The 27,586-nt window shown below is 32.5% G+C and overlaps 5 protein-coding genes across 5 annotated transcripts; all 5 read left to right on the forward strand.

Moving 5' to 3' along the window:
• Positions 1-603: 603 nt before the first annotated feature.
• Positions 604-1,341, forward strand: LOC136811391 (zinc finger protein 254-like; the record flags this gene model as incomplete). The annotated part of the gene is made up of 2 exons (XM_067067994.1): positions 604-666; positions 829-1,341. Coding segments are annotated over exons 1-2 (576 nt in total), but the record flags the coding sequence as incomplete, so codon positions are not given.
• Positions 1,342-1,371: 30 nt separating this feature from the next.
• On the forward strand, positions 1,372-11,564 carry LOC136811392 (zinc finger protein 721-like). The gene is made up of 7 exons (XM_067067995.1): positions 1,372-1,977; positions 2,989-3,404; positions 4,309-4,315; positions 4,801-5,200; positions 5,775-5,867; positions 6,391-7,134; positions 9,497-11,564. The coding sequence occupies exons 1-7, from the start codon at positions 1,372-1,374 to the stop codon at positions 11,425-11,427; spliced, it is 4,197 nt and encodes a 1,398-aa protein (XP_066924096.1). The 3' UTR covers positions 11,428-11,564.
• A 407-nt stretch (positions 11,565-11,971) lies between these two features.
• LOC136811377 (uncharacterized) lies at positions 11,972-13,330 on the forward strand. Its single transcript, XM_067067977.1, has 3 exons — positions 11,972-12,276; positions 12,561-12,874; positions 13,125-13,330. Exons 1-3 carry the CDS (start codon positions 12,054-12,056, stop codon positions 13,290-13,292), a joined length of 705 nt encoding a protein of 234 aa, XP_066924078.1. The 5' UTR covers positions 11,972-12,053; the 3' UTR covers positions 13,293-13,330.
• Positions 13,331-15,011: 1,681 nt separating this feature from the next.
• LOC136811393 (zinc finger protein 676-like) lies at positions 15,012-18,179 on the forward strand. The gene is given in 5 exon segments (XM_067067996.1): positions 15,012-15,564; positions 15,567-15,800; positions 16,227-16,442; positions 17,452-17,692; positions 17,695-18,179. Coding segments are annotated over 5 exon segments (1,368 nt in total). The 5' UTR covers positions 15,012-15,267; the 3' UTR covers positions 18,075-18,179.
• A 498-nt stretch (positions 18,180-18,677) lies between these two features.
• LOC136811394 (zinc finger protein 107-like) lies at positions 18,678-27,366 on the forward strand (the record flags this gene model as incomplete). The annotated part of the gene is made up of 5 exons (XM_067067997.1): positions 18,678-19,633; positions 20,269-20,480; positions 23,069-24,184; positions 25,399-25,486; positions 25,835-27,366. Coding segments are annotated over 5 exons (3,789 nt in total), but the record flags the coding sequence as incomplete, so codon positions are not given.
• Between the last annotated feature and the right edge of the window lie 220 nt (positions 27,367-27,586).

The raw sequence follows: 27,586 nt of genomic DNA on the forward strand, positions 1-27,586 counted from the left end.
CTTTAAACTTTCTACTACTTCCTCCTATGATAGTACGCTCGCAATATTTAAACAAAACTGTATACTTTTTTTCAATGCACCCGGAATTTATTATACAGGATGTCAAGCTATAGATAATAGATGTAATTTTATGGTTGATTACATTTACCTTAGATTTGTAAGGGACGAGCGGGGCGATAAATCCGTAATAACCCCGCTTTTTTGTAATCGCCCTGATGTAAACAAAAATTTCTATTTGTTGAAAAGTATCGTACGAAAACGATATCTTCAGAGCATTTTGATTAGTTAACAAAATATCGCACACAATTTTTAAGCAAATCTAGATAAGAGTGTCAATCAAATGTTTTTTATAGTTTCGAATGTTTTTATAAGTTAAAAAAAAAAAAACAGAAAATCGATTGATTGTTCTTCAATTCTTTTTTTGACCATATAATTAACGCGGAATAACATGGTATTCTCGGGTGATTTCGGATTAATAACCCCTCGTTATTAATCCCAAATCACCCTCTAAACCATGTTATTACTAGTACAAACGAATTGCAATGGTAACAACTTTTTTTCTTTTTACAGGAAAATAAAGACAGTAAAAAGAAAACTATTAATATGAAAAGTGAAATAGACGTGTTTTCCAACGAAATGGAACGTGACAAAAATGAAATGAATTCGGTTAACCTCAAGATTGGTCCAGAGGATGCTAGTTTTGATTTATTTGGAGAGAAAAAGCATGAACTTGTTGATGCAAACATAAATGATGATATACCATTGAAGATAAAGATTGAAGGGGAAAATAATTCTTTGGTCCCTGTTGAAGAGGTATCCGATTCTTAGCATCAATCAGACTCGTTTGATATTAAAATTGAACTCGATGAAATACTTCCACCAACGAACTTAACAACAGATGCCACCAATTTACAAGTAGAAAATCCTATAACCAAGACAAGGAAAAATATTCTTATCACAAAAGAACGTGGCCAAAGTTTTAAATGCAAAGAGTGTGGTAAAGCTTTCAAGTTCAACTGTGATTTGAAGAGACATTTTAGAATTCACACTGGCGAAAGACCTTTCAAGTGTCAAGATTGTGGTAAATGTTTTGCCCAATCAGATGGTCTAACACAGCATCTTATAGTGCATAGCAGCATTAAGCCGTTTAAATGTGAGGAATGTGGTAAAAACTTTAAAACAAATGGTTCTTTAAAAAAGCATATTAAGTTACACACCGAAAAAAAGTCATTCAAATGTGAGAAATGTGGCAAATGCTTTAAAAAAAATGGTTCGTTAAAGCAACATAAAACAATACACACCAAAGAAAAAACATTCAAATGTGAAAAATGTGGCAAATGTTTTCAAAGGAAAGAACTTTTTAAAGTTCCCATGAGGATACACACCGGACAAAAGTCATTCAAATGTGAAGAATGTGGTAAATGTTTTCCTAAAAAAGGAAGTTTAAAAGTTCACATGAGAATGCATTCTGGACAAAAACTTTTTAAGTGCATTGAATGCGGTAAATGTTTCTCTGTAAAAAGAAGCTTAAATAGACATTTGTACTTGCACAGTGAAATCAAACCATTTAAATGTGAAAAATGTGGTAAACAATTTTCCCTACGAGCTTACTTGATACAACATTCATACATACACAATAAGATCAACTCATTTAAATGTAAGGAATGTGGTAAATGCTTTGCACACAAAAATGGTTTTGATTATCACATCAAGACTCACAAACGAAAAAAACTTCTTCTCCAATTAATAGAACGAGAAAAACCTCTCCAATGTATCAAATGTGGCAAATGTTTTAACAGTGCAAGTTGTTTAACTGCTCATGTTAAAAGTTATTCCAAAGAAATTGTTCAACCAGATAGAAAAAGTGAATTCAAAGAATTATCAACTAAAATACATAAAAATCAAAATCTATTGGATGCTGCTTGTTTGATTGTCGAGAACGAAGAGACGAGGTTAAAGAAAATTGATCATTGGAAATATTAAATAATACATCATGCTTCTCCGATAATAGGCAAGAAAATAAGAGTATATTCACAAGGCAGTTGTTTTACGATATTTTATTTCTGAGGACCAAAAAATTATAATTTAAACATGCTAGAGATAAAGAACTAACTTACAATCTTCAATTGCAATCTTAAGGCAATGCAAATGTATTGTAGATTGTTCTTTCAAATGAAAACTTCAATACACTCCATTGCATGAAAATTGTGCCTCCATGAATTACTGTAGGTAGTTTAGCAGTTGTAAGTTAGCTCTTTGTTTATCAATATTGATCCAATTTTTTTCGTATTTTCTTGAGCACTTTTGATTTATTTGTTTGACTAAATTGTGGATTAAAAAATAATTGAAAATAATTGAGTCAAATTTTGTTGAAATACAAGCCCCTTTGAGATAGAATTTGAGGGTCAATATTGACTTCTTGACTCAGGGATTGTCAAATTATTTTGTCACAGTAGGTACTTTAAATTTATGACACAGGAGTCAAATTATTGATCTCTGCAAATTCTTCCCAAGGTAAGGCAGTTTGAAAGATCACATGAGGATACACACTGGACAACTTTTCTTTTTAGAAAATTTAAAACAAACAAATGAGAACCTATTATTAATAACAAATAATTAAAAATGAACAAGAAGAACGAATATGTTTTCACAAAAATGTTGAATCCATTTGTTTGAAATTTGAAGAAGAAAAGGAGAATGTAAACAACGTTGAGAGTAGAATTATCGCTGGGAATGATTTGAACACCGTGAAAGTCAAAATCGAGGAGAAGGATTATGATCTTGATAGTGTTGATGATAATGCTACGACAGCAAGTCTGCAAATTGATTCGTGCATTGATATCAAAATTGAATTTGATGAAATTTCAACCTTTGCTGTAGAAGAATCGTCAAATACTGATTATTTAACCAAAATCGCGAGTTCGATTTTGGAAAGTGAAAAGGAACGAATAAAAGAAGGCGATAATAAATTCCAATAATTATTTTGAGTGTAATAACTGTGGTGCTTGTTATACATCAAAGGAGTTCCTTGATCAACATTTCGTTCAAAAACATCGTCTAATTAATAATCTAAATTATGCTGTTTGTGGCAAACACTTTACGCAAAAATATAACTTGAATGTCCATTTAAGAACTCACACAGGAGAAAGACCTTTTCAATGTGAAGAATGTGGTAAATCCTTTACTTACAAATCGTGCTTAAACATTCACTTGAGATCTCATACAGGAAAAGATCAAGAATGTGGTAAACAATTTACCGGAAGTAGAGCAGCAAATGTGATGAGCCGAACCAATGATTCACCAAGCAAATATTTTAAATGTAATAAATGTGGCGTATGTTATACTACAAAAGAGTTCCTTGAAAAGCATTTCTTACAAAAACATAGTAATGCCACAAAGTTTTAGTGTAAAGAATGTGGTAGATCATTTACACAAAAATATAACTTGGCTACTCTTTTAAAAACTCACAAACGAGAAAAGGTTTTTGTATTCAAAGATTGCAGTGAAAAATTTGCCACAAAAAGTCAGAAGGTACACAAAAGAATCAAATCATGTTAAGGATGTGGTGAGTCTTCTTTGAGCAAGCGTGTATTAAGGGAGAAAAAAACCCTTTCTGTGTTCTTAATGTGGTAAACAGTTTCCACAACAAAGTCATGTATGTGGTATAAAATATTTCAAATGGAAAAATAGTCTCATTAAACATAGAAACCTCATTAAATTAAATTAAAATTAAAAGAGTAGTTTAGAGTTAAAACTTCGTAACGTAACTCACCTCGTAACTCAATAACGGTTGTTAGAAGTTTACTTTTGAGGGTCGTTTGAACATTTTTTCCAGAATGGATTTCTGTAAAAGTTAAAATTATTAAATTTATTTAGAGTGTAAACACTACTCTATCGTTCGAGCCCCTCCCTTCTTTAACGTATCACTTAATAACTTTTAATAGATGACGTCTTAAAGTTTTCACCTCCAAAAATGAACTTTAGTGTATAACGTTTTAAATTTGGTTCATTCGTTCTAAAAATTTTAAGTTCTTGAATTTCAAAATTCACTTTTGAAAGACTCCAAAAGTGAAAAAAAAATGACGTATCAAACCAAACATAAGGCAAAATACGATAGGGATATTCCTTTTTCCGCTACATTCTTTTTTTTATAAGCATACGGGAAAATCGGGTCAAGGCTCAATATGAAATTTGAAATTTGGCGCCGCAGGTGAAAATCTTTGTTCCAAGAAAGCTCAAACAGCTTTAAAAAACAACCCTAAAAAGGTCAGCGTTTCAGAAAATCTGTACAATTTTTTTGCATTTAAGCTTGGAGGTATGCTTAGCATTTTCTGCCGTATTTGAGCCTAAGTATGCTTATAAACATTATGCTTATAAAAAAATAAGAGTGTATTTTAATTAAGATAGGGAAACAGTGAACCTGCAAAGTTTCTCAAAAACATTCAGTATAAATATTTAGATATGATACCCCTTTTTGACATTTACTTCTTATTGTTATGAGCGAAGCTAGCTACCAAAGCCTTATGTTTTTGCGTGGGTCGCCCGGTAGGGGTTTTGCTGGCAAAAAGCCAAATCAGACGTGGGGTTGTATGGAAAATAAGTATTTTGGAAAAATTGTGGTCAGTAAAATACCAACCGTATTGTTTGTCGTCTCGTTATTTCAAAGTTGAATGAGAGCACGTCTCGTTTGGAATATAAGTTTACTATGATATAATAGTTTACTGTGATATAATTACTAACACTTTCTATTTTTTTTTCAACAGATACAAAAATAACAAAACAATTAAAATATGAACGAAGTCAAAAAATGTTACAGAAAAAGTTAATGATATGGATCTGGTCTCCATCAAAATTGAACCTGATGATGAGAATCAATATGTTGGCAAAGGAGAGCATTCATTTACTGGCAGAAGCGTTAAAGATAGTTACTTAGAAATAACAATTGAAGAGGAAGATAATTCTTTGACTCCTAATGAAGAGGTACCATATCTTTTACTTCAATCAGATTCTTTTGATGTTAATGATAAAACGGGTGAAACAGTTGATTCAAAAGGATTTTCTTCGGAATCATCTGTTCCTTGTGATGATTCACAACAGGCTGATAGAAATCAAGATTCATCGAATGTTGCCAGTTCGGTGATCGAAAAAAAGAAAACTCCAGGAAAGAAAAAGAGTGTTAACAATCACAAATGTGAAATATGTAAAGGCCCTCTTACACGGAGCAATAATGAATTAAGATAAGATTTAAAATAATCACGAAACGATAATCTTATCTTATTGTGTCGTGTATCAAAGTTTAAAATAATAAAATCATTATCTTGATGACGTCGAACTCCCATTGTTCCGATTATTGTAGAGAAGTCGATTATAATCAAACTAGTTTGATTATAATCGACGAGCTTACGATATTCAAAACAAAAGAAAGTAAGAAAAATCTATTGATTTGGCTATGTAAACAAAAATATTCCATTCATTTGATCATTCAGCTAGTGTGTTTTGTGTTGTATTTTTTTTGTGAAATTATTAAAAAGTGCTAGAAGACACAAGTTCATTTCTCGAACTACGCTAGCTACGGTTATACGCGTTGTTTCCTCGATTTTGCTGCAATTCGAGGAAAGCCAAGTCAGCTAAATTTTGCTCACGCCATGCTCCTTCAGTTACTTAACCAGTTTCTTCGTTGACTTCGTCGATAAAGCCCTCTGGTGTATAAGAGTCGGTTGAGAGTTCCATAAGCATATTATGAATAACAAGTGAAGCTACTGTGATCGTTACAGCCTTGTCAGGATCAAGTGGGATTTTGTTCAAAAGGATTCAAAATCTACTTGCCAAAATGCCAAGTGCATTTTCAGTAACTCTCCGGAAACGAGGTAAACGATAGTTGAACACACGACTTCTAAGTGTAAGGCCTTGTTGACTGTAAGGTTTGAGACAGTGAATACCCAAAGGAAAAGCTTCATCTCCAACAAATACATAGGGAACAGGTACTGATTTATGATTGATGTAATTGGGATCGTTAGAACTTGGTAGTAATCTTGGCTCGGGAATACCTAGATCACCGCTTTCTAATGCCTTGTAGAAGGAACAATTTCGATAAAAGCCCCCGTCACTAATAGGCTAATACGCCCTTGACAGCCAACTTTTTCTCTTTTCTTCACTTTTCTTTTCAAAAGTTCAGCGCTACAAACGATCACAAGAGCTGCACAAGTAGCAGCACAAACCTTCTCCTGCTCATCTATTATTATAAAGGAGGACTATTGCTCTGTGTATCAAATCAAAAACATTTAGAAAATATAATTGAGAAAGATATTGATTATTGTTATCTTTACGTGTATGAAAATGTAAAAATAATAAATTCTTATCTTATCTTAATTGATTATTGCTCCGTGTAAGAGGGCCTTAATAAGACTTTCACTAAGAGATTCAGTTTAAAAAGGCATCTTGTATTACACACTGGTGAAAAACCTTTTAAGTGCGATGAATGTGGTAAATGTTTTCCTTTTCAACACGAGCTAACACAGCATTCCATTAAACATAGTGGAATTAAACCTTTTAAATGCGAAGAATGTGATGAATCTTTTCAAAGCTACTATTTTCTAAAGAATCATCTTATTAAGGTGCATAATGGAGGACAACCTTTTAATTGTAAGGAATGTGGTAAATCTTTTCCTTGTCAAAGTGCTTTAACACGGCATCTTATGGTACACAGCGACATTAGACCATGTAAATGTGAAGAATGTGGTAAATGTTTTCGGAGCAAGCAAAACCTAAAGGATCATCTTAGAATTCACACTGGTGAAAAACCATTCAAGTGTGAAGAATGTGGTAAAAGTTTTCGTCAAAGAAGCAAATTAACACGACATTTAAATGTACACAGTGAAATTAAACCATATAAATGTCAAGAATGTGGTAAATGCTTTGCAGAACAAAGAAGTTTAACCCGTCATACAGAGGCTTTTTGTGGAGTTATGCCATTAAAATGTGAAGAATGTGGTAGACGTTTCAAATATGTGGAAAGTCTAACAAAACATCAGAAAACTCATGAAGCTAAGCCATTTCAACGTGAAAAGGTAGACTTAGAAAAATTGTTTGCATGGAAACAGAATTTTAATGACCATCAGGATAACAAACAAAGCAGTTAAAGAGGGGAGAATTAAAATTGACGAGTTGGTTAAACGTCTGGTATATTTTTGTTACCTGGTAAATTTTAATATCTTCCTGTTTTCAAAAATTAAATTAGAAATGATTTTAATCTATTCTACTAAATTCATTTTAAATGCTTTTTCTTGTTGAAATTTTCTAAAATGTTTTTAAGTATGAACACAGATGAAAAAAAATTTACTATTTCCAGTTTAGTGTCTTCTTAGTTTATCGTATAGTTTTGCAATTGATAGCATGTAGTTTCACTTTGGACGGTTAATATTCATGATATACACTACTGCAATGACTTCACACGAAATTATACAACTTTTCTGTTTTTTTTTGTCCCACCCAATACGTCACTTTTTCTATTGTTTAAGTGACGTATTGGGTGGAAAATTTCCTTAATTCATAATATGCACCATTGCAATGTCTTCCACGGACCCAACAGCTGATTGGTTGCGTATTGGTTGATTTTACGTCACTTTCAACCAATCAGCTGTTAGGTCCGTAATGTCAGAAGACATTGCAATGGTGCATATCATGAATACTAATGTTCATGATTGAATATTAATATTTTGATAACGTGATAAAATGTAAGCAAAGCATTGGAAGAACAATTTTAAAAATTCTTAATTTCATCTAAGAGCACTAAAGAAAATGCAGTAGCTGTTTTTTTTAATGATAATTTCATCTCTATTCGAAGTTAAGGTGTTTAGAGTTGAAAACTAATACTATATTGATATTATATTTATGTTAAAAATGTTGACATGTGTAAATAATGAATTTTATTTATTTTATATGAGAATTTAAAAATGATAACTTGTTCACTGACATTAAAATTCCAAACATGAAAATTGACATTCCTGAACATTCCTGATGCATTGGGCTCTTCCAGAAAATGTTCGTGCATGGGGGGTTTAGGAGAAAGTGTCTGCGGGTAGTGAAAAATCAACGGGGGGGGGGGGTAACCTTGCTTTATTTGGGGGTAATTTTGAGTGTCTAGAGGGGTCAACTAATACTTGTCCGCGGGGTTAGACCCGCTGTCCGGGGGACAGACCTGCTGTCCGGGGGACAGAAAAAACGAAGCAATTAAAATATGAAACAGGAGGCAATAAATGATTCAAAATGATATGAGGTTGGTTTTGTTTCTATCAAAATCGAAACTGATGGAGAAAATCGAGTCGTCGTTGGGAATAAATTACTAATTCTTTCTTTTTCTTTAACAGATAAAAAATAAAGAAACAATTAAAGTATCAAAAAGGAAGTCAATAAATGTTTTAAGAAAGAAATACGAGATGGGTTTTGTTTCTATCAAAATTCAACCTAATAAAGAGAATCAAGTCGTTGGATGGAATGAAAAACAGTGTATAGTTGATCCAGCCGTCGAAATGATCACCCGATGGTCCAGCCGTCAAAACGAACAACCAGCCATCGAAAGGAGCATCTAGCCGTCGAAACAAACGCCTGGCGGTCGAAGCGACCCGGCGGTCATATTGTTCAAAAGCGGACCTCGCCCGGACACCAGTGAGATCCCTAATTAGAACCCTAATCTTATAAAAGCCTTCGCTTGTCAGAATCAGATCGATAAGGGAAGGTGTGTCCGTCCCTCTAGCTTGGGTTGGTTCATCAACGTGTTGGTAGAAGAAGGTGTTTCTTAGTGCGTCCAGAAATTGTTCATCTTTCTTTGTTTCGTTGTGAGGAGTGGACCAGTTTTTCCCAGTTGATGTCTTTGTAGATGAAATCACCGACGATACATTTGTGGGTATATTAATTTTGTTGTTGAACGCAATATCCTTTAAGAGAAGGTTCAATAAAATGTTATTCCTGGCTGATGTGTTCGTATTAATAGGACTCCTATACATACATGCAAAGAGTAAACAGTTTGATCCTTCCAACTTGATCTCTAGCATGCATACTTCTTGAAAATCATGGGTACCGGGTAGGTCTCACTTCAAGAACAAGGTTTTTTATTGACTTGTGTATAAGGATGACAATTCCACGACCGACTTTATTCAAGGAATTCGTTTCATAAGGCTCGGAGTAATCTTTGAAGACATAGTCCTGAATCAAGCGCTCTTTTTTCCATTTTTTTGGTTTCACTTTGCATATTGCTATGATATGGGGTTTTTCATTTAAAACTAGCTTGCTTAGTTCTCGTTTCTTCTTTTTTTGTAAGCTGATCTGCGTTTGTATACATAATGTTAAATTTTTGTCGTGTTTGTTTTTGTTTTTGCTTTATATTTTCTACATCATTTGTCAATGGTTTCTTAATTAATTTTGGCCATTATTGGCCATTATCTTCTTGTTGAGTATCAGTATCTTCTTTCATTAGCTTCTTGATTGTGATAACTTTTTTTCTTTTTACAGGAAAATAAAGACGGTGAAATAAAAAAGAAAACTAATAAAATGAATAAAGAAGTCAAAGATTTATCCAACGAAATCGAACGTAACGAAGATGAGATGAATTCGGTTGCACTCAAGATTGGACCAGAGGATGCTAATTTTGATTTATTTGGAGAGGAAAAGCATGAATTTATTGACTCAAAAACAGACGATATACCCTTGAAGATGAAGATTGAAGGGGGAAATACCTATTTGGCCCCTGTCGAAGAGGTATCAGATTACCATTTTAAATCTAATTCTTTTTTCAATATCAAAATTGAACTTGATGAAATAATTCCACCAACAAACTTAACAACATATGCCTCTAATTTACAAGCAGAAAATGCAGAAACCAGGGAAAGGGAAAATGATCTTGCACCAAAAAGACGTGGCCAAAATTTTAAATGTAATGTTTGTGGTAAAGCCTTCAAGTTCTACTGTCATTTGAAGAATCATCTTAGAAATCACACTGGCGAAAAACCTTTCAAGTGTCAAGAATGTGGTAAATGTTTTACTCAACAAAGTAGTTTAAATGCACATCTTAAGATTCACAGTGATATCGAATCATTTAAATGTGTAGAATGTGGTAAATCTTTTCGAAGTAAATATCTTTTAAAGAATCATCTGAGAGAGCACACTGGGGAACCACTTTCAAGGTGTCAAGAATGTGGTAAATGTTTTTCCAAACAAAGTGGTCTAACGCGACATCTTATTGTACATAGCAGCATTAAGCCGTTTAAATGTGAAGAATGTGGTAATTCCTTTAAAACAAATAGTTCTTTAAAGGAACATATTAAACTACATACCGAAGAAAAGCCATTCAAATGTGAAGAATGTTGTAAATGCTTTAAAACAATTAGTTCTTTAAAGAAACATAAAATAATACACACTGAAGAAAAGTTATTTAAATGTGAAGAATGTGGTAAATGCTTCAAAACAAATGGTTCTTTAAAGCAACATAAAAGAATACACACCGAAGAAAAGCTGTTCAAATGTAAAGAGTGTGGTAAATGCTTCAAAACAAATGGTTCTTTAAAGCAACATAAAAGAATACACACCGAAGAAAAGCTGTTCAAATGTAAAGAATGTGGTAAATGCTTTAAAACAAATGGTTCTTTAAAGAAACATCAAATAAGACACACTGAAGAAAAGCTTTTCAAATGTGAAGAATGTGGTAAATGCTTTAAAACAAATGGTTCTTTAAAGCAACATAAAATAATACACACCAAAGAAAAGTCATTCAAGTGTGAGGAGTGTGGTAAATGTTTTCAAAGTAAAGGCAATTTGAAATATCACATGACAGTCCACACTGGACAAAAACCATTCAAGTGTGAAAAATGTGGTAAATCTTTTCCAAGGAAAAACAGTTTGAAATATCACATGACAGTACATACTGGACAAAAATCATTCAAGTGTGCAGAATGTGGTAAATGTTACTCCGTAAAAAGAAGCTTAAATAGACATTTGTACTTGCACAGTGAAATCAAATCATTTAAAATTGAAGAATGTGGTAAACGATTTTCTCAACAAGGTAATCTGATACGGCATTCAAATATACACAATGGAATCAAATCATTTAAATGTAAGGAATGTGGTAATTCTTTTTCCCGAAAAGATACTTTGAATCTTCACATGAAGACTCATAAACGAATAAAACATGTTCAAATTGGAGAACAAGAAAAACCTTTCCGATGTAACAAATGTGACAAATGTTTTAACAGTTTAAGTCATTTGACTGGTCATGATAAAAGCCACTCCGAAAGAATAGTTATGTTGTATGGAGAAAGAGAATCCAAAGAATTGTCAACTAAAAAACATCAAGATCTAAATTTATTGGATGTTGCTAGTTTGATTGTCGAGAACGAAGAGACGAGGATAAACAAAATGGATTATTCGAAGTATTGAGTATATTTTATGTGCGGCTTATATGATGCGAAAAATAGAGTATTTTTACAAGGTAGTTCTTTATTTTATTTTTTAGGACCAAAAAATTATAATTCTACAAAATCTAGAAATAAAGAATTATATAACCTTCAATTGAAATCTCCATGCAATCATAGTCACAAGAAGAGAGATAGTCTGGAAGCGCTAAGCAATCTGATTGGCCGATGTTATTGTTTACGAACATACTAGTGCCCAGGGCATCGGACCTTCAAAAAGTAAAGAAATATGGCTGATTTCTTGCTTGGAGGAGGTTGTCTTTTGCAAAATAAATGTGTGTTTTTGTTATTAGCTCACCTGTTTTGGAGTTGTTAATAAAAGTTATTGACTTGGGAGGGATCATATATATCCAGAAGAAACTTTTATGTATTTTCTTTTATAGTTTTTTACTTTCCAGATCAAATTTTTAAAGTTGAAAGTTTATGCATGGCAGGGAGGGTACTCAGCTGATGGTAGGTTGGCATGTATAATTTTATAAACATGAAAAGTAAATACAAAATGAAGGAGTAACGTATATTTAGGTTGATAGTATCTATATGGTTTGTTATTTTCCCTTTCAGTGAATTTTACATCTAACAAAATTTAGGCTCATGCCTGGAGAAAATTGTGCCATCGTTGGTTGTGGGATCTGTCGGAATCAAAATAAGTATGGATTATTCAAAATCCCACCACTTACAAAGCCTGAATGGCGTCAAAACTTTTTGGCTCAAATTTTGAAAGGCCGAATTGTCGATGAGAAATTCAGTAAGAAGATTGAATCAAGCAAAGTTTGGGTTTGTGAGAAACACTACGAACCTGATGCTCTTTATCACTGTAAGTATATAAAGCATGATTTATTTTTTAATTTTTTGTTTAATTAGCTACTTTTGATGCATGCTCACCTGAAGTCTTATTTTTGTAAAAGATGGAAATTAATTTTAAAGAATTAGATTAGATTTTAAAATGCATGTTTTTACTTCAGGTCTAATTTTTGTAAGAGATAGAAATAAATTTTCAACATTATTAGGTTAGATATTATATCATAGTGATTGAGGAGCTACTAATATAAGAGGGCATGTATTTTTTAATTTGAAAATTTTTTGATTTTAAATTTTAAGATGCAACACGAAAAGTACCAAAGGAGGATGCAATTCCAACATTGAACCTCCCTGGCATGTCAAACAAAACTTACGTTCCCCGCCCAATTAATTCCATTGTCAAAAGAGAACAAAACCACCAACCTGCAAATATCCCATCCACATCTATCAAAACTTTTTCCATTTACACATATCGTCAATTCTTGCAGAATGCATCAATGAGCATCAACAATAATTGGCAATATTCATTATTAGATCAGTCCTCAACTTTTCGTCTTTTTGATTCACGCTTTCAAGTTCCAAAATTTGATTTAGTCGTTGACTGTCATTTAAAGGTGAGTTTGTAGGTATTCAGTATTCAGTTAAAATGCACATTATATATAGAGGCTTTTTAGAGTATTGTACAACTATGAACTATATTGAAGATATATGAAGATATATTGCACGCTTCTACAGTTAAATTCATCATGCATGCTCAAAATATATTTTTTTAAATTTTTCCTATTCATCAATCATATTATACGCTAACGTACATGATCAATCCATGCATGACCAATCATTCGTAAATTATATTTTTAACTTTAGGTAACATTAAGAGTTTTTGGATGGTTCAGCACCTGCCCTTTTTCTATAATGTCTATGCCAATCAACACAATCTTAACAAAGCTTGAAACCATGAATTTATGTGTGGGAATCAGTAATTTGGAATTGGTTAACAACGAGCTTTGGTATAATGTGCGCGCGGTCGACTAAGTTCCTATATATCGCTCAACCACTTTCAAAATTCAGACTTCGTGTATGACTACATGACATCAATTTTCGTATCAATTTTTAAATCCTCAGATCACTCCGATCACAAGTGAAGGATCCTCAGTGCTTTATATTTTAAATAATGAGATTGCTCAAAAATGCTCATCCGTTACCATTAGTTACGTAAAGATGACTGGTTGCGGACCGATGACCAAAAAAATTTTTTTTATGAAATTAATGCATTACCACGCATGTTCAGTTAAGTCTTCACATATATCAGAGATTTAGAGTTTTTGTTCGATTCGCATTACTTGCATTTTAAATTATGGATCAATTTTGTTATTATTATAATATTGAATGTATCACATTAGAAACTGTTTTGAAGATTATGAATGCACTTGTAATTATATGAATTTATTTTAAATATACAAAATATATTTCTAGTGTCTTTCACCCTTGCAAGTTTTCAAAATTTTCAAGGATGATTGCATGAGAAATAACATAACATATTTTTCTTAATCTTGTAAATATTACAATTATATTGAATCTGTTTAAAAAGCAAAATGCAGAAAATATAATAGGACTAGTTAGTTAAAAGTTTCTGTGGTAAAAGCATACACAAAATATAAAATTTTGTGCACATTGATACAGCAGAATCTATACCTGTGTAAACCATGCACAGGAGACAAAATAAAAACATTAACTTAATATGAAACATTAAAAAATACTAGGTATAGTATGGAAAAAGTGGAAAAAACCGGATTGATTTGAATATTAATATGTCCATATTTGGAACAGTTTCTTCATGTTTTGCCTTCTGATGGCGTTTAAGACCACTTTTGGTTTTATACTGTTTCTCACAATCTGAACATATATGAATCTCTCTTCTCTCATCTGATGTGCCAATCTAAGAAATGAAGAAGGCAAACCTGTCACTGTTGACTGGCTTTTGTAAATTGACCGAACAATAAACTTTTCCCCTTTTTGCACGAACCACCAAGCTATAATAGTCTCAAAAGTAAACATACTGTGTATAACACTCTTGCACAATGAAAACAAAAATAAATATTTACCAACTCATTTTCATCTCCCTCTAAAGTGAATTCAAAATCTTCCAAACCCTCTTCTTCTAAAAACTTTACAAAAAAACCCAAATCATTTGCACTAATTTGAACTGAACTTGAAGCCATTTTTTAACTTTTTGCCTCCCGCTCGCTTCGCTTCTTGTTTTGATTTTGTATGTTCATTGGGCCGTCGTTCGATTTTCAACATCGCTAAGAGCCGTAGGCAAAAACACTAAGGACGGCCCGAGCGCTTCCAGACTATCTCTCTTCTTGTGACTATGATGCAATGCAGTGGATTTTGGATTACTCAGAATGAAATCTTCAATACACTGCATTGCATTAACATTTTGCAAGCATGAAAAATCGTGATAAAAATTATAAATCAGTTCTTTGTTTCTCAATATTTGGCTCAATTTTTCCCGAATTTTCTTTAGCACTTTGTGAGTCTTTTTATTTAATGTAATTCCCTACTAAATAATTGAAAATCTTTTAGACAAATTGTCTTTAAAATACAATATCTTTGAAATTGAATTCAAGAGCACGTATTTAGCTTTATACGGAGGATTGAGAATTATGCTGTCAAAAGGGTTTCATAAGATTAATGTTTATAGGTTAAGATAATTAATTGCAATTTTTTTTTTCTGTTTTATAGGAAAAATACAGAAAACAAAATAAAAACTATATACAATGAATAAAGAAATCAAAGACGAACAAAAAGTGAATTCTGTTTCCATCAAGATTGGTCCGGAGGATGCTTTTTTAGATTTCTTAGGAGAGGAAAAGCATGAATTTGTCGATGCAAACATAGATGATGATATACCATTGAAGATAAAGATTGAAGAGGGAAATAATTCTTTTTCCCTTTCGAAGAGGTATCCGATTCTCAGCATCAACCAGATTCTTTTGATATTAAAATGAAACTCGATGAAATAATTTTACCAACAAACTTAACAACAGATGCCACCAATTTACAAGTAGAAAATCCTATTCCCAAGACAAGGAAAAATAATCTTATCACAAAAGAACGTGGCCAAAGTTTTAAATGCAAAGAGTGTGGTAAAGCTTTCAAGTTCAACTGTGATTTGAAGAGACATTTTAGAATTCACACTGGCGAAAGACCTTTCAAGTGTCAGGATTGTGGTAAATGTTTCGCTCAATCAGATGGTCTAACACAGCACCTTATAGTGCATAGCAGCATTAAGCCGTTTAAATGTGTGAGGAATGTGGTAAAAACTTTAAAACAAATGGTTCTTTAAAAAAGCATATTAAGTTACACACCGAAAAAAAGTCATTCAAATGTGAGAAATGTGGCAAATGCTTTAAAACAAATGGTTCGTTAAAGCAACATAAAACAATACACACCAAAGAAAAATCATTCAAATGTGAAGAATGTGGTAAATGTTTTCCTAAAAAAGGAAGTTTAAAAGTTCAACAGTTTACTACTGAAAAATGACACTTTAATGTAAATTTTAGTCCTTATTTACTAATTTGAAGCATAAGTAGCCATTTTTACAAATTTTGATGTTATTTTTTAACGGCCCTAATTGGTGTAAGCCCAAAATTAGGCTGCGGCGTAATAAGGGCCGACGTAAAAAGGGATAAGGTATCTGGAATGAAAAAAAGCTGGTTATCCCTTGAGTTATTAAGAGGCCTATAAACAGACTTTTAGGTTTTTCAATAGGGGGTGCTGGTCATCCCTTCTACCTCGTAGTAAATCATAACATCTGATTTCTATTTTTTTCCTTTACGTAGATATAAAGCTTAGTAAAATAGATATTGTATAACAATAATGGACAAAAATCCCGAAGAATATAAAAAAGAAAATAATGATTCTGTTTGTGCGGTAAAGCATGAAAGTGACTTATTGCTTAAGAAAATGCTTACCTTGGATATTGGGGAAGATGAAAGTACAATGATAGCAAAAGCCTTATCACCTAAAGAATCCAGTTTAAATGTTGCGGATACCATTTGTACAATGATAGCAAAAGCCTTATCACCTAAAGAATCCAGTTTAAATGTTGCGGATACCATTTGTGATAATATAGCAGTTAAATGCGATTCAAAGTTGACAACTATCAATGTGCAAAATGTAAAAATATTTACCAAGTATGTTTTTATTAGCCTTGCATGACCGAACTCATACTGGTTTGGATCCATCCGAATGTGGAAAATGTGGAAAATGTTTCTGCTTTTGTTTTTAAGATAAATATACACATTTATAGTTACTATGTAAACTGGTGTATGTGGACGGAGATTTGTAACATGTTATTTTCAACATTTCACTTTTTCAGAAGAATATTTTAATCTTCAAATTTTAGTCTAGGACTTTTTTACAAACAATTCTTGAATACTTGGTTCTTTAGCTTTTGATATTGATATGTCATAATGACAATAAAAAAATGACAACATAATCTTAGGTAACAATTGCTTGTTTGCTCAGGATTTTTCTAAATAGCAATTGTTCTGCAATATGTTTTTGAACACTTTTTTCCAAATAATTCATTACAATGTATTTTCTTCCTTTCTCTAATAAAATATAATGGACAATGCACCTTACAAATCCCAGGCATTTGCGATACTAAAATTTCAATCCAGCCTCGTGAAAAACATAGCTTCGTTTAAATTATTTTGCGAGCTGGAAAGATATCTACTTTATCAATATCTACTTCAGTAAAGTTATCTTCTTAACATTTTTTTCATTTTCCTTTTAGAAAAAAAATCAAGATAAAAACTCCCAGTCTTGACAATGGAGATTGAAAATGAAGTCACAGACTGTAACATGGAAAATAATTTCAGTTTTACATGGAATGAACCAATCAATGGGAGAGAACTTGATTTTGAAGACCAGACTTTGGATTTCAATGATCTTGTTAGGACCACTTTGGATATGGAAAAAACAGATATGACCAGTCTGCAGATTGATTGGATCCCTGATTTAATTTCTAAAGATAATGAAGTTTTAACCATGGAAACCTCCGATAATCTGTCAATATCTACGGAAGAAGACTTGTCAAATACTGAAAATTTAATGGAAATGGCAAGTTCAATTGTTATAGATGAAGAAGAAGGAAAAAAAATGAAAATTATTTCAATGCATAAAGTGTAGTTTCTGTTTCGACAAAAAGGAGTTCCTTAATGAGCATATACAAAAAGTACATGGTGAAGTCATGGGTTTTCAATGTGAAGAATGTGGTAAGCAGTTTACTCAAAATAGCAACTTGAAAGCACATTTGAGAACTCATTTAGGTGGAAAGCCTTTTAAGTGTGAAGAATGTGGTAAACTCTTTACCCAGAAAAAGAACTTGAAAGAACATTTCAAAACTCATACTGGAGAAAAACCTTTAAGTGTGAAGAATGTGGTATACACTTCACACAAAAAGGCAGCTTGGCTGTCCATTTGAGAATCCATGCATGTGAAAATAATTTTAAATGTGAAGAATGTGGTAAAAACTTTACACAAAAAGGCAGCCTGAAAAGACATTTGAGAACTCACACAGGAGAAAAAAAATTTGAATGTCAAGAGTGTGGCAAATGCTTTATGCAAAAGGGTACCTTGAAAAGACATTTGAGAACTCACACAGGAGAAAAAAAATTTGAATGTCAAGAGTGTGGCAAATGCTTTATGCAAAAGGGTACCTTGAAAAGACATTTGAGAACTCACACAGGAAAAAACAATTTGAATATCAAGAGTGTGGTAAACGATGGAGGAAAAACGTGGTAAAACTTTTAGATGCAAAAACATCTCTCAAGACATCACAATTGAATTCACAAAAAGGATTGAAACTTACTTATGCAGATTTATATGATATACCCATTTAAAAATTTAGTTTATAAATTGTAACCTGTGTTTGTCTGTTCGTCCGTTCTGTTACCAACTTTTCTCAGGATTGAATCATAGGAAAATGTTGTGATTTTTGATACAAAGGTGCAAAATGGTTATTACCAAAATGTGACGAAGTCTGATTTTCGAGAAAAAAAAATTTTGGCCAATTTTGGCCCAAAAAATGCCCAAAAATAGGGGTTTTTGGACTTTGTTAAATTTGTTCATTAGTTTTTCCTAGTTTTTTGTACAATGACGTAAAATTAAATTGTGCTAATTATGGAAAAGTTCATTTTTCGACAAAAATTTTGGGCCCAACTTACAAAAATTTTAAATCATTCAGTTTTTGTTTCTGCATCGTCTTCAATAAACTTTTATTATTCGTTTTATAAACAGGTAGGTCCATAAAAGTATAGCTTGTTTAATTTTATTGTAAAACTTTTCTTTTTAGAAAAATTTAAAACAAACAAATGAGAACCTTTTATTGATATGTAACAAATAATTAAAGTTGAACAAGAAGAACGAATATGTTCTCACGAAAATGTTGAATCCATTTGCTTCAAATTTGAAGAAGAAATTGAGCATGTAAACAATATTGAGAATAGAAATATCGCTGGGAATGAGTTAGACACCGTGAAAGTCAAAATCGAGGAGAAGGATTATGATTTTGTTAGTATTGATGGTAATGCTACGACAGCAAGTCTGCAAATTGATTCGTCCATTGATATCAAAATTGAATTTGATGAAATTTCAACCTTTGCTGCAGAAGAATTGTCAAATACTGATTATTTAACCGAAATCGTGAGTTCGATTGTGGAAAGCGAAAAGGAACGAATAAAAGAAGGCGCCGATAATTCCAATAATTATTTTGAGTGTAATGACTGTGGTGCTTGTTATACATCAAAGGAGTTCCTTGATCAACATTTCGTTCAAAAACATCATGTAATTAATAATCTAAATCGTGAAGAATGTGGTAAGCAGTTTACTCAAAATAGCAACTTGAAAGCACATTTGAGAACTCATTCAGGTGGAAAGCCTTTTAAGTGTGAAGAATGTGGTAAACTCTTTACCCAAAAAAAGAACTTGAAAGAACATTTCAAAACTCATACTGGAGAAAAATCTTTCAAGTGTGAAGAATGTGGTATACACTTCACACAAAAAGGCAGCTTGGCTGTCCATTTGAAAATTCATGCAGGTGAAAATAATTTTAAATGTGAAGAATGTGGTAAGATCTTTACACAAAAAGGCAGCCTGAAAAGACATTTGAGAACTCACACAGGAGAAAAACAATTTGAATGTCAAGAGTGTGGTAAATTCTTTATGCAAAAGGGTACCTTGAAAAGACATTTGAGAACTCATACAGGAGAAAAACAATTTGAATGTCAAGAGTGTGGTAAATGCTTTATGCAAAAGGATACCTTGAAAACTCATATGAGAACTCATGATGGAGAAAAAATGTGGTAAAACTTTTAGATGCAAAAAACATCTCTCAAGACATCACAATTGAATTCACAAAAAGGAATGAAACTTACTTATGCAGATTTATATGATATACCCATTTATGAATTTAGTTTATAACTTTTAACCTGTGTTTGTCCGTTCGTCCGTTCATCTGTTACCAACTTTTCTCGGGATTGAATCATAGGAAAATTTTGTGATTTTTTATACAAAGGTGCAAAATGGTTATTACCAAAATGTGACTAAGTCTGATTTTCGAGAGAAAAAAAATTTGGGCCCAACTTGCAAAATTTTAAATCATTCAGTTTTTGTTTCTGCAATGTTGTCTTCCGTAAACTTTTATTATTCGTTTTATAAACAGGTAGGTCTACAAAAGTATCGCTTGTTTAATTATTTTAAAACTTTTCTTTTTATAAACATTTAAAACAAACAAATGAGAACCTTTTATTGATATGGAACAAATAATTAAAGTTGAACAAGAAGAACGAATATGTTTTCACGAAAATGTTGAATCCATTTGCTTCAAATTTGAAGAAGAAAATGAGAATGTAAACAATATTGAAAATAGAAATATCGCTGGGAATGAGTTAGACACCGTGAAAGTCAAAATCGAGGAGAAGGATTATGTTTTTGTTAGTATTGATGGTAATGCTACGACAGCAAGTCTGCAAATTGATTCGTCCATTGATATCAAAATTGAATTTGATGAAATTTCAACCTTTGCTGCAGAAGAATTGTCAAATACTGATTATTTAACCAAAATCGCGAGTTCGATTGTGGAAAGCGAAAAGGAACGAATAAAAGAAGGCGCCGATAATTCCAATAATTATTTTGAGTGTAATGACTGTGGTGCTTGTTAAACATCAAAGGAGTTCCTTGATCAACATTTCGTTCAAAAACACCGTCTAATTAATAATCTAAATTGTGCTGTTTGTGGTAAACACTTTACGCAAAAATATAACTTGAATGTCCATTTAAGAACTCACACAGGAGAAAGACCTTTTCAATGTGAAGAATGTGGTAAATCCTTTACTTACAAATCGTGCTTAAACATTCACTTGATATCTCATACATGAAAAGATCAAGAATGTGGTAAACAATTTACCGGAAGTAGAGCAGCAAATGTGATGAACCGAACCAATGATTCACCAAGCAAATGTTTTAAATGTAATAAATGTGGCGTATGTTATACTACAAAAGAGTTCCTTGAAAAGCATTACTTACAAAAACATAGTAATGTCACAAAGTTTCATTGTAAAGAATGTGGTAGATCATTTACACAAAAATGTAACCTGGCTACTCATTTAAAAACTCACAAACGAGAAAAGCTTTTTGTATTCAAAGATTGCAGTGAAAAATTTGCCACAAAAAGTCAGAAGGTACACAAAAAAATCAAATCATGTTAGGGATTTGGTGAGTCTTTTTTTAGCAAGCGTGTATTTAATGGACCTTAGGCGAAAATAAAAAAAATGTAGTGTTTCCGGAAACCGGCCGGGTGAAATATAGTAATTTTCTGACCCGGCTGCGGACTATGGGTTCATCTATATGGTTCATCATAAAGAAAATCAAGTTGACTGTTCAAGCTATCAAAGTCGTTTGGTTAGATATTCCCGCTTGTAAATCAAGTTTTGTTCGTTAGTAGTTGATACATTAGTATTCAGGGCTTACTTCATACTGTTTGTGGGTTATCTTTAAAGTTCTATTTCAATGATCTTAAGTTATCAAAAAAAGCAAAAAAACCGAATCCCGCATTCCGGAAACACTACATTTTTTTATTTTCGCCTACCACTCTAAACACACACTGGAGAAAAAAACTCTTTCTGTTTTCACAACAAAGTCATGTATGTGGTATGAAATATTTCAAATGGAAAAAAAGTCTCATTAAACAAACAAACACTCATTAAATTCAATTGAATTCAAAAGAGTAGTTTAGAAATCATGCTTCTTTATTCGAAGCTGAGTTAACATAACGTAAAAATAACGATTGTAAATAGTTTACTTTTGAGGGTCGTTTGAACATTTTTTTTCAGAAAGGGACAAAATTTCTGTAAAAGTTAAAATTATTTAAATGTATTTCATGGTTCGGACCCCCCCTTTCTTAAGGGGGGGTTGACACCTTCAAAAAAGTGAAGAAGGGGGGGGGTCAGAAATTTTTCTTTAAAAAAGGGGGGGGTAGCAAGGAGGGGGGATCGTTTAAGAAGGGGGGGCTTACATATAATTGCCAGACTTAATTTTTCTTTACTGTTTCCCTTCCCTTTTTACCATAAACAAATAGAGAGAGAAAACAAGGGGATTGATTTTTAGAAGGGGGTAGCAGCGAGAAGGGGATTATCGGATCGCACTATACACTATATATTTTCAAAAATTTAGCCCAAAACCCTTGGGGGATAGGCATTTTTAAAGTTTGGGGGGAATGCCAAGAAGGGGGGATCATTTAACAAGGGGGGTCAGACCCCTTTCCGCACTATGTATTTATTTAGAACGTCAACATAACTCTATCGTTCGAGCCCCTCCCTTCTTTAACGTATTTTCAATACCTTTTAATAAAAGACGTCTTCAAGTTTTGACCTCAAAAAATGAACTTTGGTGTATAACATTTTAAATTTGATTCATTCGTTCTAAAAGTTTTAAGTTTTTGAAGTTCAAAATTCACTTTTTAAGCAAGTTAAAAAAGTACGTATCAAACTAAACATAACGCAAATATATATACGATAGGAATATTCTTTTTTTTGCTATTTTGTTTGGGCCATTCCATTTTATATCCATTCAGGGGGTTGGACGAACATTTTTAGAGGGTAGCCAGAGAAAAATTTTTAGGGGGTGTTTTTTCATTTTCCAAGGGGGTAAAACTGGGTAAAAAGCAATTCTAAAATTTCCAGGGGGTAAAATACTGATTTTAGTTCGTCCATCCTCACTTTATAAAGGTATGAAAATTTTTATGCAAATTTTGTCATTTTCAATAATTTCTTTTTGACTTGATAAGGTTCGTACACCCCCTGTATGTTTTTTTAATGGAACAGCCCATTAGAAACAGGAAAACAGTGAACCTGCAAAGTTCTCAAAAACTTTCAGTGAAAATGTTTAGGTGATACTCCTTTTTGACTTTTCTTCACATTGAAATGCTAACTTCGTGCATAACAATGTGAAGAAATGTCAAAAAACAAACCAAAGCCTTACGCTTTTGAGTGGGTCGCCCGGTAGGGGCAAAAAGCCAAATCAGAGGTGGGGTTATGTGGGAAGTAAGTATTTTGGAAAAATTGCTGATCGGTCAGTAAAATACCAACCGTATTGTTTGTCGTCTCGTAATTTCAAAGTTGGATGTGAAAAAGTCGTCGTTTGGGATAAACATTAATATACTAACACTTTCTATTTTTTTTTCAACAGATGCAAAAATAACAAAACAATTAAAATATGAAGAAACTCAATAATTGTTTCAGAAAAAGAATATGAGATGGATCTGGTCTCCATCAAAATTGAACCTGATGATGAAAATGTTGGCAACGAAGTGCATTCATTTACTGGCAGAAGCGTTAAAGATAGATACTTAGAAATAACAATTGAAAAGGAAGATAATTCTTTGGCTCCTGATGAAAAGGTACCATATCCTTTACTGCAATCAGATTCTTTTGATGTTAATAATAAATCAGGTGAAACAGTTGATTCCAAAGGTATTTCTTCAGAATCGTCTGTTCCGTGTGATGATTCACAACAGGTTGATAAAAATCAAGATTCATCGAATGTTGCCATTTCTGTAATCGAAAATAAGGAAACTCCAGGAAAGAAAAAGAGTGTTAACAATCACAAATGTGAAATATGTAATAAGACTTTCAGTAAGGGATTCAATTTAAAAAGGCATCTTACATTACACACTGGTGAAAAACCTTTTAAGTGCGAGGAATGTGGTAAATGTTTTCCTTTTCAACACGAGCTAACACAGCATTCCATTAAACATAGTGGAATTAAACCTTTTAAATGCGAAGAATGTGATGAATCTTTTCAAAGCTACTATTTTCTAAAGAATCATCTTATTAGGGTGCATAATGGAGGACTACCTTTTAATTGTAAGGAATGTTGTAAATCTTTTCCTTGTCAAAGTGCTTTAACACTGCATCTTATGGTACACAGCGACATTAGACCATGTAAATGTGAAGAATGTGGTAAATGTTTTCGGAGCAAGCAAAACCTAAAGGATCATCTAAGAATACACACTGGTGAAAAACCATTCAAGTGTCAAGAATGTGGTAAAAGTTTTCGTCAAAGAAATAAATTAACACGACATTTAAATGTACACAGTGAAATTAAACCATATAAATGTCAAGAATGTGGTAAATGCTTTGCAGAACAAAGAAGTTTAACCCATCATACAGAGGCTCTTTGTGGAGTTATGCCATTAAAATGTGAAGAATGTGGTAGACGTTTCAAATATGTGGAAAGTCTATCAAAACATCAGAAAACTCATGAAGCTAAGCCATGTCAACGTGAAAAGGTAGACTTAGAAAAATTGTTTGCATGGAAACAGAATTTTAATGACCATCGGGATAACAAACAAAGCAGTTAAAGGGGGAAAAATTAAAATTGACGAGCTGGTTAAACATCTGGTATATTATTGTTACCTTGTAAATTTAAATATCTTCCTGTTTTCAAAAATTAAATTTGAAATGATTTTAATCTATTCTACTAAATTCTTTTTAAATGCTTTTTGTTGTTGAAATTTTCTAAAATGTTTTTAAGTATGAACACAGATGAAACGAATTTACTATTTCCAAGAAGTATTTTAAGTTTAGTGTCTTCTTAGTTTATCGTATAGTTTTGAAATTGATAGTATGTAGTTTCACTTTGGACGGTTAATATTCATGATATGCACTACTGCAATGACTTCACACGAAATTATACAACTTTTCTGTTTTCTTTGTCCCACCCAAAACGTCACTTTTTCTATTGTTTAAGTGGGGTGGAAAATTTCATGAATTCATAATATGCACCATTGCAATGTCTTCCACGGACCCAACAGCTGATTTTGATTGGTTGCGTATTGGTTGATTTTACGTCACTTTCAACCAATCAGCTGTTAGGTCCGTGATGTAATGTCAGAAGACATTGCAATGGTGCATATCATGAATACTAATGTTCATGATTGAATATTAATATTTTGATAACATGATAAAAAGTAAGCAAATTCTTAATTTCATCTCACAGCGCTAAAGAAAATGCAGTAGTATTTTTTAGATGATAATATCATCTCTATTGAAAGTTAAAGTGTTTAGAGTTGACAATGAATATTATATTGATATTATATTTATGTTAAAAATTTTGACATGTGTAAATAATGAATTTTATTTGTTTTATATGAGGATTTAAAAATTATAATTTGTTCACTGACATTATATTTCCAAACATGAAAATTGACATTACTGATGCATTGGGCTCTTCCAGAAAATGTTCGTACATGGGGGGGGGGTTGAGGATAAAGTGTAGGTGTGGTGCGGGTAGTGAAAAATCAACGGTGGGGGTGACCTTGTTCTATTTGGGGGTAATTTTGAGTGTCCAGCAGGGGGTCAACTAATACTTGTCCGCGGGGTTAGACCCGCTGTCCGAGGGTTATCTATATTTGTGAAAAATTGGATCATTAATTTTTTCTAATTTTTTTGAATGAAAGTAGGTGAAAGATGGCTCAAACAGATTTTTGTAAAAAACGAATTTTTCAGCCCAAAAAACGCATCTTTATCTATAAGAATCACTATTAATAAGCATACATCAATGTTCTTAGCCAAATTACTCAATATTTTGATGCGATCGATGTCTTTTGCTCACGAAGTCTTGAATATGAAAGAATATTCAAAGAGCATGAAATTTTGGTTTCTAAACGGTTTTTTATAAGAAACAAACGACTAATTTTAATAGAACGTCACTATGTGTGTTCTGAATGATTCTTAAATGGTCACTCTCACGTAGATATCAGTTATATATGTGTTTAAACGAGTTAGTTCCATAAAAGTATCACTTCTTTGTAAGCTGATCTGTGTTTGTATACATAATGTTCAATTTTTGTCGTGTTTGTTTTTGTTTTTGCTTTATATTTTCTACTTCATTTGTCAATGGTTTCTTGATTTATTTTGGCGGTTGTTGGCCATTATCTTCTTGTAGAGTATCAGTATCTTCTTTCATTAGCTTCTTGATTGTGATAACTTTTTTTCTTTTTACAGGAAAATAAAGACAGTGAAAAAAAAGAAAACTAATAAAATGAATAAAGAAGTCAAAGATTTATCCAACGAAATCGAACGTAACGAAGATGAGATGAATTCGGTTGCACTCAAGATTGGTCCAGAGGATGCTAATTTTGATTTATTTGGAGAGGAAAAGCATGAATTTATTGACTCAAACACAGACGATATATCCTTGAAGATAAAGATTGAAGAGGATAATACTTCTTTGGCCCCTGCTGAAGAGGTATCAGATTACCATTTTAAATCTAATTCTTTTTTCAATATCAAAATTGAACTTGATGAAATAATTCCACCAACAAACTTAACAGCAGATGCTGCTAATTTGCAAGCAGAAAATGCAGAAACCAGGGAAAGGGAAAATGAACTTGCACCAAAAAGACGTGGCCAAAGTTTTATTTGCAAAGAGTGTGGCAAAGCCTTCAAGTTCTACTGTCATTTGAAGAATCATCTTAGAATTCACACTGGCGAAAAACCTTTCAAGTGTCAAGAATGTGGTAAATGTTTTGCCAAACAAAGTTATCTAACACGACATCTTATTGTGCATAACAGCATTAAGCCGTTTAAATGTGAAGAATGTGGTAATTGCTTTAAAACAAATAGTTCGTTAAAGGAACATATTAAATTACATACCGAAGACAAGGCATTCAAATGTGAAGAATGTGGTAAATGCTTCAAAACAAATGGTTCTTTAAAGGAACATAAAAAAATACACACCGAAGAAAAGCTGTTCAAATGTGAAGAATGTGGTAAATGCTTTAAAACAAATGGTTCTTTAAAGAAACATAAAATAATACACACTGAAGAAAAGCTTTTCAAATGCGAAGAATGTGGTAAATGTTTTAAAACAAATTGGACTTTAAAGGAACATAAAAGAACACACACTGAAGAAAAGCCATTCAAATGTGAGGAGTGTGGTAAATGTTTTCCAAGGAAAAGCAGTTTGAAATATCACATGACAGTACATACTGGCGAAAAGCCTTTTAAATGTAAAGAATGTGGTAAACAATTTTCCCAACGAGGTCATTTGATACGTCATTCAAACATACACAATGGAATCAAATCATTTAAATGTAAGGAATGTGGTAAGTGTTTTTCCCAAAAAAATAGTTTTAATATTCACATCAAGACGCATAAACGAAAAAAACTTCTTCTCCAATTAATAGAACGAGAAAAACCTCTCCAATGTATCAAATGTGGCAAATGTTTTAACAGTGTAAGTTGTTTAAATGCTCATGTTAAAAGTCATTCCAGAGAAATTGTTCAACCGGATAGAAAAAGTGAATTCAAAGAATTATCATCTAAAATACATCAAAATCAAAATCTGTTGGATGTTGCTAGTTTGATTGTAGAGAAGGAAGAGACGAGGTTAAAGAAAATTGATCATTGGAAATATTAAATTATATATTTTGTGCGTCGCCGATAATAGGCAAAAAATAAGAGTATACTCTCGGGTACCTAATAGCCGGGGGGATTGGAATAAGCGGGGGAGTTGGAAAAAATCTCAAAACTTAATAAGCCAAGGGGGGGTTGAAATAAAAATGTCCTGGGTGGAAAATTTTTAAAAAAGAGGCTAATACAGCTAAATTAGGACAAAAGAGTGAACTTTCAAAAACATTTTCCCACAAAAATTAGTAAGTGGGGTTGGGGGGGGGTGGAGGTTGGAATAAGAATGTCCTGGGTGGACACTGGAAAAAATTAATTAGCGGGGGGTGCGGCTATTAGGTACCCGGG

Source organism: Clytia hemisphaerica, unplaced genomic scaffold (genome assembly GCF_902728285.1).
Source record: "Clytia hemisphaerica strain Z4C2 unplaced genomic scaffold, Clytia hemisphaerica genome assembly, whole genome shotgun sequence".
Taxonomy (NCBI): domain Eukaryota; kingdom Metazoa; phylum Cnidaria; class Hydrozoa; order Leptothecata; family Clytiidae; genus Clytia; species Clytia hemisphaerica.